The 17,067-nt window shown below is 38.9% G+C and overlaps 1 protein-coding gene across 1 annotated transcript; it reads left to right on the top strand.

Moving 5' to 3' along the window:
- Window positions 1–1,004: 1,004 nt before the first annotated feature.
- On the top strand, window positions 1,005–16,799 carry BCL10 (BCL10 immune signaling adaptor). The gene is made up of 3 exons (XM_020988736.2): window positions 1,005–1,249; window positions 10,249–10,537; window positions 12,251–16,799. The coding sequence occupies exons 1-3, from the start codon at window positions 1,193–1,195 to the stop codon at window positions 12,595–12,597; spliced, it is 693 nt and encodes a 230-aa protein (XP_020844395.1). The 5' UTR covers window positions 1,005–1,192; the 3' UTR covers window positions 12,598–16,799.
- Window positions 16,800–17,067: the final 268 nt, after the last annotated feature.

Genomic DNA, 17,067 nt, shown 5'->3' with positions numbered 1-17,067 from the left:
AAGCGCTAAGTGCTTGCTGACTTGAGTACAATCGATGGAAGTCAATCAATCAATCCTTGAGGTTTCCTGCACCTGCGCACCTGCTTCGGAGAACAGAAAAGGAGGATGAGACAACAGCTCAGGTCTCCTGACCCTAATTGCGCTCTAGCCTCCTTTCACAAGCTAAAGCATCTGGTGGGACAATCCCGGTAGCCCTCTAGGAGCGGGAGAGCACGGTCCCGCACACCTCCTGTAGAGGGCGCGATCTGAATTCCGCGGGGAGGGAAACTAGGGCGTGACTTCTGGAAGGGGCGTGGCCTGCATCCCGCAGGAGGGAGGGGGGAGCTTGAGTGCGCTCTTAGGAGGCGTGGTTTGAGGTCCCTACCCCCACCCCCACCCCCGTGTGTTTCAGTCGCCTGGAAGTGAAGTTGGGGAATACTTGGAAAAGTCTTCGGGAAGGGGCGTGGCTTGCGTCTAGCGGCGTGGGGAAGCTCTAGGAGGGCCCTCCGCACGAGGTTGGGTTTCCAATCCGGCCGGCAATAGACCGTAACAGGAGAGGGGTGTGGCCTGCATCCGGAGGCGTTAGGGATGGGGAGCAACAGAGGCCAGGGGGCGGGGCTTAAGTCCTGTGGGACCGCGAGCGTAAGGCGGGCTTTAGTTGGGGGCGTGGCCTGAGTCTTACTGAAAGTGCGCATGCGGAGTACCAAAAAAGGGCGTGACTTGAGCACCTCCGGAGAAGGGAACGCGGAAAGGATTTTCCGTAAGGGGCGTGGTTCATATCAAACAGAAGGTGAGGATGGAGAATGAAGAGTCATTAAGAAGGGGCGTGGTTTGGTCTCAGCCGGAAGCGAGGGGCGTGGTTTGTCCCGTGAGGGGCGGGTGTAAGGGATAGGCTTAATGGTTCCCCTAACGAAGGGGCGGGACCGTGTCCGAGGTGGATTGACGGCCTGGCGTCCAATCTCGTTCCGAAGCTCGTCTGGGGGTGGGAGTCTCGCCTTGGGCTCGTCCGGTCGGCCCTCCAGCCTCCTCCCTCCTAGCAGCCGGGTTAGGGTTGAGGACCGGAACCGGAAGCTCCAGCTTCGCTCTTGGGTCCCGAACCTCTCGGTTCTCTGGGCTCCGCTCACCCTTTGGGTCGCCGGCGGGGGGGGCGGGGGAGGTGTCTCGAGTCCTTCACTCCTGGGGGCAGCGCGGCCTGAGTTCTGGAGCCTCCGCCATGGAGCCCGCCGCGCCAGCGCTGACCGAGGAGGACATGGCCGAAGTAAAGAAGGATGTGAGTGGCGGGGGCCGGGGCTGGGCGGGGCAGCTTTGTACCCCAGGGCCCGAAGGAGAAACTGTCGGGGGAGCTGGGCTGGGGAAGCCCCAGAGAAGGACCCCAACCCCCACCCAGGAGGTGGCCCGGGGTCTGGAAGACCTGAGTTCAAATTGAGATTCCGACACTTCCTTGCTGGTCAGCTCATTGAATGTCTGCCTCAGTTTCCTTCGCTGTAAAATGAGAATAATAATAATAGCACCTACCTCCCAGTTTTACTTATGAGGATCAAATGAGATAATATTTGTAATATACTTAGCACAGTGCTCGACACAAAATAGTCTTGATAAATACTTCCTTCCACCGCTGTGCACCCTTATAGCATTATAAATTTTGGTCGGGCTCAGGGACCTTGGAAGGAATCTAATAAAATAGATAATAGCTAGCATTCGTATAGAGCTTTAAGGTTTGCAAAGAGCTTTATCTGTGATATCATATTTGATCCTCATAAGGTGGCATTCTGAGAGGTGGGAGCTGTTATTCTCATTTTCAAGATGAGAAAACCGAGGCAGATGGAGGTTGTGGCTGGTGGAGCGTCACAAAGTTAAGTGTCTGAGGTCTGATTTGAACCCAGGTCGGCCTGACTCCAGATCCAGCCTTTGCTCTATCCACTGTGCCTCTTAGCTGCCACCTGATCAAAAGATCGTAAATCTAGGGCTGCCAGGGATCTCCAGACTTCATCCAGCCCAGGGCCCCCATTTTCCAGATGAAGGAACTGAGACCCACAGAGATGAAGTGACTTAACCAAGGTCACACAGGTGGCAGAGCTGGAGTTCAAACCCAAACTCTGTCTCCAAATCGCACTGTCTTCATGGCCTTTATACTGGCTTAGTTACACTGTTCTTTGCCAAGTTAGTTCCCAAGGTACCTTTTTTACTTTTGTGTCCACTCTCTCTGAAGCACCAGATCACCCTATTCCCTTTATACAGTAGAGACACGATGATGCTTAATTGTTAGAAATAGACTCCCGAGACATCATTTGTTATTAGGATCCTTGAACAGCTTGGCCTGTGCTTTCTGATTCTCCTGATGGTTTTTCCTTTGCACACTCAGTTCAGCTGACAGATCAGGGATACTCTCAATGCTATGGGAGCTAAAACCTTCTTGAATTAATGATACTTGGTAGCTGTTTCTAAACTAGAGCTAAGAATGGGTATTAGAATACCCAAAGTGGAAAATGAAAAAGTCATCCCTCCTTTGTGGCTGTAGTTAATGTCCATGGTATATTCCAAATGTGGAAAGGCCTTTATGCCCAGAGGCAAAAACCAGCTGACAGAACTAGGAATTCCCCTAAAGAGAAAACTCCTACCCATTTAAATGAAACCTTTGGTCTTTCTAGCCTGGGGAAGAAGAGCAGTTGAATTCATACAATGGAGGACAGAAATATTGCCTCAAAAATATCAATATAATGACCTCTCCTTCATCGATGCTATAAAGTAGCATAAATGTTAATGCTTAGTTATAATGAAATGTATTATAATCTAGTTCATGTTTACATTTTTCTCTTTGTTATTCATGTAAGTGCTTGTCCTCTTAGATGTCTAAGCATGAGTAATAATTATCCATCATTTTGCATCTTATTGCTTAGAAATGAAAAAACAAGCTTAGCAGCCAGCGTTCTAACTTGCTGGTCCTCATATAGTATTTGTGCATTGAATTCACAGAATTCTGGAGCTTGATGGAAGTATTCCAGCAGTACAGCTTAGCACAATACCTGGTACATAGTAGGCACTCAATAAACATTTGTTGAAATGTTTTTTGATTTAACAGATTAGGAAATTGAGGCCCACTGTGGCGGTGACTTGCTCAAGGTCATAACTGGTTAAGAGGCCGATTCAGGACTAGAACCTTGTTTAATGTTCTTTCCCTTACAGTTTGCTTCCTTTGAAGAGATATGCCAGTAATCCTGGGACAAAATGAACAAAGGTTAATTCTGGCGTCTCCTTTCAAGACTAAGCTACTTTGTCTAAAGGCGACAGTATGATTCAGTGCTTTTGACTCACTGTAAAAATAACCATGAATTTTACCTGTCCCTTTTGGAGGAAACAATTGGAATTTGTAGCCTATAGAACTACTCTAAAAAAAGCCTGTATTAGTATTTTTAGGTGTCTTAGTATCATAGATTGGTAGCTGCAGAGGACCTTAGATTTCATCTAGTACAGTCTCCTTCATCTCCCTTTCCGTACAGCCCTTTCCTTCTCCCTTTGGACTTTTATGTCATATTGTAACAGGAAAATAAATCCACAGGATATTTTAGAAGCCTATGTATAAATGACCTTATATTTGTGCATTAGTGTCTGCCAGGTGCAGTGAGAGTACAAAGGTGAATAAAAGCCCAGCATTTGACTTTGACCCTTACAAGGATTTGTTTGGTGAAGTTTGGATTCAGTCGAATCCTTTGTGGATGTAGTTAATGTCCCAGATTTATGTATCCAGCCCTCCTCCCTCTTTTGAGCTCTATTCCTACTTAACCAGCTGACTGTTAGACATTTTGAACTTAATATTCTGTAGGCATCTAAAATTTAAAATGTCTAAAACAGAACTCATCACCTTTTCCACCCCCTCTTGCTAACTTCCCTGTTTCTGTCAGGGGTACCACAGTTACACAGATTTGCAGCCTTGGTGTCATCTTCAACTCTAAAAACCCTAAAACAATTAATTTCACATTGAATTAAGAAAACTTTAGTACTGAAAACAGATTTTCTGTGACCTTGCTACCGCTTGAGACTTTTCTTAGAAAAAGCTGCAATTAGAGATGAATATAGCAGTTGAATTCCTTTAGTTGAAACAAATGTCAAAAGAGTGAATATGCTGTGTTAAAATACAACCCCCACATAGGTACTTCAGAAAGTTGTGAGTCATATAACATTGTAAAAAAAAATGAAGCAAGTAAATTTTGGCTTAGGACTACCAGTTCATTTTTTTTTCTTCTAGAAAAGCATACTTAACTCTAGCAGCCAGTTATGTAGTGTATCCTTAAATAAAGCAGAACCTGTTAGTAGATTATTTTGAATAAAAAGTGGCTTTCTGCCTGTTCTTAATAGCAGTTCTGAGAGCCTTTTAGACTTGCAGGGGAAGAAATTCAACTTCATTATGAAAAGGATATTGCTATATGTTTCCAAACTATCTCACACCCCCCCCAAAAAAAATTCTATGTTCTCTTTCATTTTAGCTAAAGGTGGGTAGCAAAACCAAGAAACTGCATTATGTGGCCTGCTTTATCAGATTGTATTGGTGCCCCAGCAGGTAGGCAGACAGGGTAGATGGTATCAACTGGTCTAGACAGGTGGAGTGTCAGCCTGGAGCACCCTTATTGGTATACTGACAAAATTGGATCAGGCATAGATGTCAGGTCTGTTCACAAACCAAGGACGAGTGATGGGCAAGAAAGCTCGTGTTGCAGCTCCCACCTGGGTCTCTATATAATGAGCAGGAAAAATAAGAGAATTTGCCAAAGCTTGTCATTAACATTGACAACTGTGCTATCAGTAATGTCTATTACCATTCATAAAAGCATCTCCAAGGAAGAGAGATAAGTCATTGATGAACAAAATAAACCAAAATGGTATCAAGCCTCTCTTCTCTCTTGCTATTCTGTTTGGGGTTTCCTGTAGGTGTTTGTTCTCTTTGCAGGTGAATGCCATTCTGAGTCTGGATACTTCTGATGAGATTCCTTTACCTGCTTGAGTCTCTTATAGAATTCTGCTTTGATATTAATCCGTCTTTATTAGAACCTATATAAGGGAATAGATGATGTTCGGAAAAGGTGTGAAAGAGACTGCACCAACTAGAATCATCAGAATAAGCAGAATTAATTAGACATAGAAGAGGGATAGAACCTGAGGGAATTCAGTTCAGCAAACGTTTCTGAAGTACCTTGGGAGGCTAGGCTCTGAAGTTGCAAAGGCCCGAAAAGAAAAAACAACAACAACAACAAACAGTTGCCCTCAAGGAGCTCATGTCCTACTTGAAGGATACAACGTGTATACAAAGTAGTTTCAGGAGGGAAAGATCACTGACAACTAGAAGGAGCAGGAAAGTCAGCATAGAAGGTGGCACCTGAGCTCGAGTTGAGGAGAGAGAAGTAGGAAACAATACTGAGTCTGAGGGATGGTTAGTATCCTAGTTTGATGGCAATGCAGTGTGTGGGGAAGGGAGGGTAACCTAAAGTCAGTCTGGAAAGAGGTGGGTGCCAGATTGTGGAGAACTCCTAGAATGTCACACTGAAGAGTTTGTGTTTTATCCTAAAGGCAGTAAGGATCCACGGAACATTTTTGTACAGAGCGGTGATATAGTTTGTGTGTTTTGAGAATATTCATGTGTGTTCTTTGTGGAAGATGAGTTCAAGATGAGAGTCTGGAGGCAGGGGTGTCCGTTAGAACTCTGTTATGATAGTTCAGACAAGATATAATAAGGAACTCACTAGGGTAAAGGCCATGTGAGTGGGGGGAAGGGGAAGGTTTGTGAGAGTTTGTGGAGGTAGATGGAATGGTAATGGCATCAAAAGAAATTGGGAAGTTGGTGACAGGATTTAGGGAGGAAACAAGTTCATTTTAGGACCTATTGGGTTTGAGTTGTCATCAGGACAGAGAGGTAGAAATGTGCCCCTGACATTTCTAAACTAGTCCTCGGGGAGGAGTTAAGACTGATGATCTACGTTTGAAAGTTATCTGGACAGAGGATAAAGAGCTAAAAGAGTGGTTGAAATGTCCAAGAATCTACTGTCTAGGTCATGGAAAGTACAGTCCAATGGCTAGAAAATGTTTAGTTCTTAGCACTCTATTTCACTAAGAGGTACATAGGCAGTTTCGAGGACAGTGACCAGGATGATAAAGCATCTAGTAGTTGAGGAAACTAGAGATATTTATAGCCTGCAGAAGAGAGGGCTGTTGTGAAAGAGGAATAAACATTTATTAAACATGGATTCAGATAAAATTCTAAGGTTTAAAATTGTAAAGGACGTTCTGGCTACTACTAAAGTGATAGAGAAACTTAAAATATTTACCATTTTGTTAAAAAGTGAAGGGACTCAAAACTTTTTAAAGTTTACTAGTAATATTTCTTCAAGCACTGTCTAATGTTAAATGATTCCTTTTTCTGGTCGTTGTAATGTATATGGTATTATGACTCAGTTATTGAATTTGCAAAGTGTGTTCTAATTTTTTAATATCTTGATGAAAGATAGCTCCAAAACAATGGGCAGATTAATTCTAGTTGAACTTAACATTCTTGCTTCAAAAAAGGTTTCATTTGGTCCTTTTTTCAAATTGTCAAATTTATCTTTTGTGAGTAATTTTTTAATAATAATTCCAAAAGACTCCAAGCTATAGAACTCATTTCCTTTGGTGTCATCACAGTTTTATTCCAAAGCTACATACGGTGTTTTGAAAAGTACTACTTTGAAAATGATTGTCTTTTTAAAAAAGTTCATTTATAATGAAAGGCTCATACTAAAAATTATTCTGAATATCTTTCCTTTTTCTTCTTTAAAAGGAGTGATCAATTATATGATACTAATGAAAATACTGATAGCAGGTAGGATTCCATCAGCAGGTCAAATGACTTGCCTGAAGTCATGCAGCTAATAAGTGTTGGAGTTGGGATTCGAGACCAGATTTTCCAGACTACAAGCCAAGCATGCTATCCATGGATCTCCATGGCCTCTACATTATACTCTTAATTTATGATCTCATGAATTTCGATATTAACTCTACTCGTACAGATTGTAACTTCTTCATGCCTGTCCCTCCCTGTGTGACTGTCATCCATGGTCTCCTATACATTATCACAAGCACGTTCCTCCCATTATCATTTAGATATTTCTGTGGAGGATGGCTACTGTCCACCTGTTGTCACTCCTCTCTTAGTACGCCTTTTCATAATTCCCACTGCCCTTCACTGCAAGATTTTTTTTTACAAATAAGTTAATGTTCCAAACTAGTTCTCTCAGATTAAAATGGTTTTTAGACTCTTTTGGTCTCATGGCATTTGTTTTACAGAGTTAAACTTCTTCAAATAGTCATTGTATCTATGTCCTTTCCTCCATCTGTTTCCCATTTGTCAGCAACATTTAACTGATTTAAATACATTAATTTGGAGTTTTAATTGCAACCTTAACTCCTTATTTTTAGTCTTAGGGTTTTGTAGTAATTTTGATATTCGTCCTAACAAGACAGTAGTCTGACTCTACAGAGATGATTCAGGAATGACTCCCACATCAGTAATAAGTTGTTTGTTTTCGATTTGCTAATATGTAATGGGGGGGTTTGAGATTATTTGGCTTTTTTGGCGATGTTACTTGGTGTACCACTTCATTTATTTGCATGTACATTCAGAAACTGTGAAGCATCTTTCCATTTAGCTGCAACTTCTTTTTGTTTTCTGGTTTCATTTATAGCCAGTGTCAAGATTGATAAGATTCAGTTCGTTCAATTCAACACATCCAGTCAGTTCTACCTTTTCTGACAAGTCTACCTGTTCAATATCTCTCACTTCTGTCCCGTCCTTTCCATGCCTGTCATCCTTATGGAAGCCCTTATAAAGATGTATTACAGTCAATGTGGAATTCTCTAAGAGAATCAAACAATAAGGGGGGGCTATGAATTACTCCATTTTTAGAATGTGTATAAACATTAACAACTATTAGTCTTCAAAATGTGAAATCCTTGTCCAGTAACTTAGAGATTTTCTATTTAATGTGTACAGTTAGCCAGATTTGATTCTGGTATGGCTACTGAGTACAGTCGTGATCTAACAATTTTATACATGTACACTGTTGAACAAAAGAAAAACCTGGTAAGAATGTGTGGCCAGATCAATGTAAATCCATTACCATTACTGGAAAAAATAACTAGTAACACCTTCTTATTTCTTACCTAGTTTTTTTTTCTTATTCAAAAACCTTTCAGTGACTTCAGTTGCCCCAGATTCTTCATGCTGACTAAAAAGACTCCCCACAAACTCATCAGTTTGCCTCTGTTTTTGTATGGCCACCACACTTCACTCCCTAAATAGACCCCACACTTTCCTGCCGATTCCTTGGCATTCCTTCCCTGTAGATCTTGTTCATCACCTTTTAAATCTTAACTTTAAAACCCACCTCACATTCTGCTTCCTTCATGACTCCTTCCTGCCTTCTCCCATACCAGAAATGACGTTTTATCTCTCTGAACTTCTGTAACATCTTCTTGTGCCTCTTACCAGACTTAGAAAATATTTTATTGGTATCTTTTATTCATATATCACATTCATTTCTAAGTATATCCCTTCCTGCTATGTTTTCCATAGCCATCCTTTGTAACAAAGAGGAAAAAAGAGGGGGAAAAAATAGTTCAGCAAAACTCACCAACACATTAGCACAGGCTGACAGCATGTTCGATGTTCCCTGTCCAGAATCTCCCCTTTCCCCACCCTCCGAAAAGGACAAGAAGTTGCATCTCTTCCTCTTTTATTTTGAGGCCAGGCTTCATCATTATAATTACATATTGTTAGTTTCAATTGCTTCCTTGTGCTTCCTATATGCCTTGTTGTGTTTATTGTGTATATTGTTTTCCTTGTTCTACATACTTCACTTTGTATCAGTTTATTTAAGTGTTCTCTTGTTTCTCTATGTTTTTATATTCATTTATTACGGCATATTAATATTCTGTTACATTCATGTGCCACAGTTTGTTTAGCCTTTCCCCAGTTGTTTCTAATTATTTGGTACTCTGAAAAGTTCTGTTACAAATATTTTGGTATGTATGTGGCCTTTTCTTTTCATCATTGACCTTGAAATATATGTCTGACAGTGGGATGTTTCAGTCAAATACCACAGGCATTTTAATCACTTTCTTAGCATAATTCCTGTTCGCTTTCTAGAATGGTTGAATCAACCCATAGCCATCAACAGGCTATGTCAGAATTCTTCCAACATTGATTTTTCCCATCTTTTGTCATCTTTGCCAATTTACTGGGTGTGAGGGAAAACCACAGTTTTTATTTTCATTTCTCTTACTCATGACTTGTAATAATCTTTCATCATTTCAGTTCTTTGGAGAATTGTTTATCCACATGCCTTGGCCATTTATCCTATTGGGTAGTGGTTCTCTTTTTGTACTTTTGCATTATACTTTGCATTGTATTATTTATTTCTCCAGCTAGATTGTAAGCCTAGGATAGCAAGGATTTTGTCTTATTCATTTTTGTACAGTCTCGCACCCCCACTGCCCAGTCTTAGCCACTGCCTTGCACGTAAGAACATAGCACCTCAGAGATGGAAGGAACCTTAGACTTCTCTTTTCCATTTTACAGATGAAGAAACTGAGAAAACAGGAGTTTTCATTCTACCTAAAAGCCAAACAGCTAATTGTGTAGTGGCACTATGTATTTTTTAACTAAAGTGGATTTTTTTCCAGCTCATTACATTGGTGTGCAGAGTAGTTTGGTCATTTTTCTGTTAGCCTCCATGATTAGAGAATGGAAAGATGAAGTTAATAGAACAGTGGTTTTTCCTGAATTCAGAAAACCCTTCAAGATCTCAAATATTTTAGAGTAACCATAAGCATCAGTCATTGAAGTAAGACAACATTTTTAGGAGATTTCCTACCGAGACTTAGTCAGGCAAACTAGTTTTAGTTGCTAGGATTGGTTCTGTCTTCTGTCTGTGTAATTTATATTCCTGGTCTACAGTTTGTGGTCTCTTCTTTCTCCCTTCCCACACCCAACCCCAGTGCCCTTCCTTCTGAGATTGTCAACTATTTCCTGTATCTATAGACAGGTAGATAGATAGATATCCTGTATGTACATAGTTGTTTGCATATCGTCTCCCCCGTTAGACTGTAAGCTCCTTGAGAGCAGGGGCTCATTTGCTTAGTTTTATATCCCCATTGCTTAGCACAGTGCCTGACACATAGTCAGGTGCTTAACCATAAAATGTTTTCTATTTAAGCTAACCTTAAAATATGTTTTATATCTTTTAGGCTTTAGAAAATCTGAGGGTATATTTATGTGAAAAAATCATAGCTGAGAGACATTTTGATCACCTACGTGCAAAGAAAATACTCACTAGAGAGGACACTGAAGAAATTTCTTGCAGAACATCGAGTAAAAAAAGAGCTGGTAAGCTGTTGGACTACTTACAGGAAAACCCTAAGGGACTTGACACTCTGGTTGAATCTATTCGACGAGAGAAAACACAGAGCTTCCTGATAGGGAAGATCATAGATGAAGTGCAAAAGCTGAAGATTGTCAAACTAGAGTACCTGAAAGGTAAGGTGGCATGCATGTACGAGGGAACGAGTTAAACAGAAAAAGGGAAAAGTAAAGCAATTCACTCAATAGAGTTGATTTTTTTCTCCTTAGTTTTTAACCCAAGAATTCCACTAGGATTGCCTTTTCGGCTTTAGAGTATTTTATTAGGTTGAAAAAATGGAAAGTTATTGGAAGATTTCTGTTTAATCACAGCTGATATGCATGGATTTAGTTACACAGCACTTCCTCCCAGATTGATGGAAAATGTGAGGTGAAACATGTATTATTAGGCCTACTTTACAAATGAAAAAACAGAATCAGATTTGGTGAGGGACTTCCCAAAGGCACAGGGTTAAGTGTAAGGAACAGGACTTCTGAGGACTCTACTTTAGATCTGCAGTTCCACTGTAATACAGCTCAGTGGGATACTAGTTTGTTTAGTGGGTCAACAGAATGTTTTGCTGGATAGGGACTAGACCTGCACTTTTTTTGTTGGTGTAGAGAGCTCCCAAATGAACAGACTCCCTGTGCCAATGTAGCTTGACCTTTAAAACTTAGAACCTTTGAGTTTCCCTGGGGCAAGTGAGAGCTGAAGAGCCTTGCCCAAGATTCATCAGATCTTCCTGGCACCGGACAGGCCCTCTTTCCACAGGGATTCTTAGCCTTTTTTGTGTCTCATGTCTGAAGCCTGTGGAATGCTTCACATAATACTGTTTTTAAATGCATTAAAGAAAATAGAGGATAACAAAGGGAACCAGCTATATGCATACATATATAACATACATATGTATACACACACACACACATATATATATATATAAAAATTCAATTATAAAATTTTTTAAGAAAAAACAGTTCATGAACTACTGCAACTAAGCCATCTTTGTTGTGTCTGAGTTTTGAGATTGGAAAAACTCACAGGAAAGAGCAGCCTGGATCAGAGTTTATCAACCTGCAAATCAATAGATTCTACTGTGGGCTGTCTTGATCAACATTGGATATTTGCTGAGCCAGGTTAATTGTTTCATCCTTTTGACTACAACAAGAATTTTCCTTTTCCACTTCCCTAGAGCTCTAAGGCTATTAGTTAAATAAGCACAAGATTAAATAGTGTCTTCCAAAAAAGACTCTACTAATTTGCTCATCACAAATGGACGTCAGTCATTTCATAAATTTTATTCTTGCTAAACACTGTTTGAAATGAATTTTATTAAGCATGTATTCTGTTTGCCTTTTTCTATTATTTGGGCACTTGTGCTTTTGTGCTAGAACTCTAGTAACTATCCAGTAGCTCTGAAAACTACTACTTTTATGAAGAAGTTTGCAATTAGTTTATTTTCGTTACTGACCAGATTTCTTTAAGCAGTAATAATTAATTCAATTTTCAGAGGAATCCTGGATGTTGGGCTTTTTTCCTACAATATTGGACCTCTAAAATGTTACAGTAACTAGCAATTTAATAACAGTTAATAACAGTTATTTGTTATGGGGCAGCTAGGTGGCACAGTGGATAGAGCACTGGCCCTGCAGTCAGGAGGACCCGAGTTCAAATCTGATCTCAGATCATACACTTGACGCTTACTAGCTGTGTGACCCTGGGCAAGTCACTTAACCCCATTGCCTAGCAAAAACAAACAAACAAGAAAACCCAATAAATATTTGTTGAATGGACTCACTGATTAGAAGTTTTACTAATCAGTTTATTAATCATCTTCTATGGTTTTATTTTAGGATTGCACTGTAGCTATATGCCTCATCCACCTGGAGCAACAAATAGTCTGTCTAGATTAGATTCTAATGAGTGCAATTTCTCTGACAAATTGAAAGACGGAGATGCCACTGTCGTTTACCATCCCACAGGAGAGTCCAGCACAGCCTCCTTCTATTCCAACAGTACTTCATTGAATTTACCTGTGGTAGAGGTAGGCAGAACCGAAAATAGCATCTTTTCAACTCCCCTTCCCGGACCTGGCGACCCTGGGGCACCTCCTCTTCCACTAGAACCACAGTCAGAAGAAGAAGGCAACTCGACTGATATGTTTCTTCCCTTAAGATCACGCTCTTTTTGCCAACAGTGACAGCTTACCACTTCTTTACTTCAGAAATATTTAAAAGGGCTTATAAAACTTTAAGGAAACAGTCACTGTAAATGCTTACTAACAACCTACTGTAGCGTTTTTAATATAGTTTTATCATGCTATGTAAATGGAGTATTAATGCATTTTTAGAGAATTAAATATGAAGCACATTTTGATTATGTATACTATTGTTTACTTTTCTTCCTTTTTCATTGTAAGAGTTTCAGTTTGCTGTTTTTGTTTTTAATATTATTTCAATGGAATCTTTGCCGCTGGGAACAGTGTCTTCATCATGTGGCCAGTTGGGTTGGATTTGCTGTACTAAGCCAGTGTTTCTCTTAGGATGTGTGCTGTAAGTGGTCAGGCCCTACCTAGTAGTTCTCACCAACTTTTAAGACTTCTCTCAGTAGACTTTTCAGAGTTTAGAAGTTGGCTCTTCCATAGCTGAATGTGTTGCAGGCTGCTGAAGCTCCTGCTAACCAGCACCAACATGGGTCTTGTCCAAAGGGCAGCATGTGAAAGGACATGATGTATATGATGCCTCTACCTTCTGATCCAACCTAATGTGCCAGTATCTCAATTTGATCAGATGTGCTCATCAGCAGTGACTTTAATGCCTTCCTCAAGACACTCACATGTTCTTAGATTTTTTATTATTTCTAAGAAAAAACTATTTTGTAACATACCGATCATTAATATTTCATGGAGGCATTTTATGTTTTTAGTTTTCATGCTTTCAGCCTCTCCAGGTTGTTGTCTGGAGTGTAGATAAAATCTTAGAACAATTTTTTTTCTTATAGAAATTCAGTTTTATTGAACATTGCTTGAAATAAGTGGGGCATTTGCTGACAGTCTTGTCCTGTGGTCTTGTCGTTTATCGTAATTGAATGTCATCTCCATTACTCATTTATGTCACAATTTATCTCGTGTAATTAAATTTGTTATTGTTTATTATCAGTTCCACCTGTAAGACTTTTCTTAACCATGTTGAGTTTACAGTAAACAAGTGGCAGAAGTGCTATTTGGTTAGTCAGTAAACGTTAAATACCCAATATATGCCCAGGTACTATGCTAAGCATTGGAGGGTGCACATGTGAAAAGGTAAAATAGTCCCTACCCTCACAGAGCTTACAATCTAATGGAGTAAGATACCACCCAAAAAGAAGCTAAAAAGGAGTAGGGAAAAGATGGGAAAGGGCTATACCAGCTTTGGGGCATGATAGAGACCTAACAGAATGCAGCCTGGTGGGAAATGAAAAGGTGATGGGTCTGGGCACCTGCCTCAATCAGAGAGGCCCCACAGGCAGAGGGTAATGAAGTGGTGGGATTAATGGGGCTGCTGCAGCCTCACAGGAGGATGAGGTTCTGAGGCCGTGATGGAGAAGTCACTAACAGTATTTGTTAACAGTATAATAGTCTCAAGGATACTACAGGGTTTTTTAAAGTTAGATTTCTTTAAGAACCCAAATACTCTTTTCCATTTTTAGAGCAGTATACCAAACCTAATTTATTTTCAAGTGTTTGTGATACGTATACTTCTAGAAAATAATTGTGAGTTGTCAGCTACAAACTTGACCTACTACAATGTTTTTTATAAGAACAGTTCTGAAGATTGAATTATTTTGTCCACATGTTACTCATGATTACTTGAGACATTTTATTACAAGAGAAAAATTGGAATTATCTTTTAAATGGTTAATTTACAGAACAGTTGTCTTTAAAATTCCTTAAATAATAATATTTTCTCCTCAAATGGTCTTTAAAATGTTTTCTATCAGCTTTATGTACTATTCCTTAGGGTCTGTTTTGTTTCCCTGCCAAAATAAACAAAGCCTACCTATCAGCTATAAATCATTCTTAGATCAAATTTTGATTAATGATACCAGTGTAGCCCTGATATCTTCTTCTTCCTCCCTGCCCCCCCCCAAAAGTCAATACTGTTCTTTGGGGGAAAATAATATAAATTCTTTCAGGTCAAAGATTATCCTTAAAGGTGTTTGTTTTACAGACAACTGAGAATCCAAAGTCACAATGTATTTGAGTACTCTGAAATATTCCATTTATAAGTTCAGTTCTTAGACGTTTGCAGTTTATTTTGGATTGTTAACTCACTATAAATCAGTAATATAGTAAGATTTTTGCTATTATAATTCAAGTTTTTAAGATAGCTTTAAAATAATGAAATGATTTCTAGGGCCTAAAGAATACTTAAACTTAAATTCTTAAGAACTGACCATAATCTAAATGTTAGGATCAGTTGAGATAATAGTCTACGCAGGGGTAGAGTGGAGCTGCTCTCCTGTACTGCGTCCTATCTATTTAAACAGCATGTTGGCATCTTAGGATCTCTTTGACTTTAAAGCAGTAATAAATTCTCCTCACCTATACATTTCCTCTCCAATTACACACCTCTTTCCAATCTGTTCACGTTATCTTTACTGTAGTGATGGATGAAAGAAGTTTTTATAACCTGACTCTTGAGGAACCATGGACAACATACATTTATCTCTCATGTGAGCAGAACTGTAGTTCTGGTAATTACAGAGAAACTACATTAGATACCCATTCTCTGTAGGAGTTTGTTGATAGAGAAATTTAGTACTTGCCAAGAACATAGATTACATCCAAAGAATTTTTGTGTTGGATATTACTAAGCTTAATATTTCCCTTTCCCCTCTTCACTTTACTCTTACCAAACCTGCTACTATTAAAATTTATAACTAGAAATTGTTGACTGGAAACTTGTAAAAATTTGTACTTGGGACCAAGGGGACACTACCGTCTCAAAGCCACAGAAGGGATACTGTGATTATGAAATATGCATACTGAATACCTAAGCTCTCATCTGCTCTCTTGACTGGGGAAGATTTGGGAACAGACATTGTTCATCGTTCATCATTAGCAAAAGTATGCATTTGGGCATAAACTAAATATGAGAGAATGAACAAAATTTTTTTGGTTCCTCAATATTGAGTCCCAATATTTTCTTAATGTGTAAGAATTAGGAAGAAAACTGACTGATCTATTTCATCTCCCCAGCAGAGGGAGCAATACAAGTTATAGAAAAACATTATGCTTTTAAGTGAAATCTATTTCAATTATTTTTTTAATGTATTCTGAAAAATTCTTCTTATCTATACCAGATCATGTAAATACTAAATTGTAAGTGGTGTTACTACATAACATTTTTCATTAAGTTTATAAAGCAGAAATCAATTATATTTTTCTAGTACCCTAGTATATTTGTCATAGTTGGGCTTTATTACTGAAGGAAAAAGACTTCTACCTAGTTATTTTTAATTTTTCTGAGTTACCTGGAAATTAAGGAATTATGTCCTACATTTTCAAAATATTCACAGTAATATATTTGCACTAAATTGTAGTTATGAAATATAAATAGACTCAAAAAACTTAGTCATGTAGATTCAAATTCTGGAAAAGGTCTCAAATCTCTTAAGATGTTTAGTATACTAAATGTTTAATTTTCAATGTTTAAGTTAAATCTCAATTAAGTACAGTGTTCCTGATTGAAGAGGTGTCTAAAGATCATTCAGAATACCTCGATGTCATTATTGTGAAACTAAATGGTCACTGAAACAGTTCTGTAGATGTTAAGTGTTTAGTAGAAGTTTCAGTCAGATTCATACAGGCCACAGGATGTTCCCTGAAAGTTTATAAGTTTCTTTTTCTTGTGATTTGCCTGTCTCTTCTGAAATGTGCCTTGGCTGGGCCTTGGGCAGAGCCAATTTTTGGCTTTAATTCGGTTGATTTCCAAAATTAGGGAATCTTATTTTTTTGAAAGGAGTCAATTTTTAGTAAAATTTTAGCAGGTTACCTTTTAGTTTTTAATAAGTTTGTCTTCCTGAAAAGGTAAAGTAGATATTTCCATTTCCAGTGTGAAGTGCCTCACATTTCCAAATTAGTCAAAATGTGACTGGAAGTCAGAAATATGAAATGAATACCATAAAAGGCATTGAATGTAAGAGAATTGAAAGTACATGTAATATTGGTGTAATCCAGTGGGGATATATTTCTAAATTCGAAAGTATATTTAATAAATATGAAAATTACTTTGCAGCGCTAACCAAGTCTGAATGTCAGTTTCCTCAAGTATTTCATGACTAAAGTCTGAAGAAATTATTTTTACTATTCAATATAATTATGTTTTAATAAATACTTTTGTAAAGTTTTTTCACCTTCAAGTGACGTGTATGTTTTACTGTTGCCTTCCATTGGACCAGTAATGAAACTCAATGACAGGTTTTGGAGTTAAGTACTAGAAAAAAGCAACTGAGAAAAGGACTTCACTTCCAAATGAGTGATATGTGCCTGACCAAGTGTCTGGAGCACAAATAACTGTGTTCTTGTAAAATTCATCATTTGGACACTTACTTTAAAATCAGCACAGCAATAGAGTGCCAAGTCAGTCTTTCTAATCTGTTTTCATCATTCTCCAGCTTAAGAACATTC

Source organism: Phascolarctos cinereus, unplaced genomic scaffold (assembly GCF_003287225.1).
Source record: "Phascolarctos cinereus isolate Bilbo 61053 unplaced genomic scaffold, phaCin_HiC Scaffold_5;HRSCAF=322, whole genome shotgun sequence".
NCBI classification, from domain to species: Eukaryota; Metazoa; Chordata; class Mammalia; order Diprotodontia; family Phascolarctidae; genus Phascolarctos; species Phascolarctos cinereus.
This window is presented reverse-complemented; position numbering and strand designations above follow the sequence as displayed.

Bases quoted from the DNA above. Each gene is read 5' to 3' on its own strand.
- BCL10 (XM_020988736.2), top strand. From the start codon at position 1,193: ATGGAGCCCGCCGCGCCAGCGCTGACCGAGGAGGACATGGCCGAAGTA. The intron at 1,250-10,248 runs GTGAGTGGCGGG...TATATCTTTTAG, and splicing joins TGGCCGAAGTAAAGAAGGAT to GCTTTAGAAAATCTGAGGGT. The intron at 10,538-12,250 runs GTAAGGTGGCAT...GTTTTATTTTAG, and splicing joins CAAACTAGAGTACCTGAAAG to GATTGCACTGTAGCTATATG.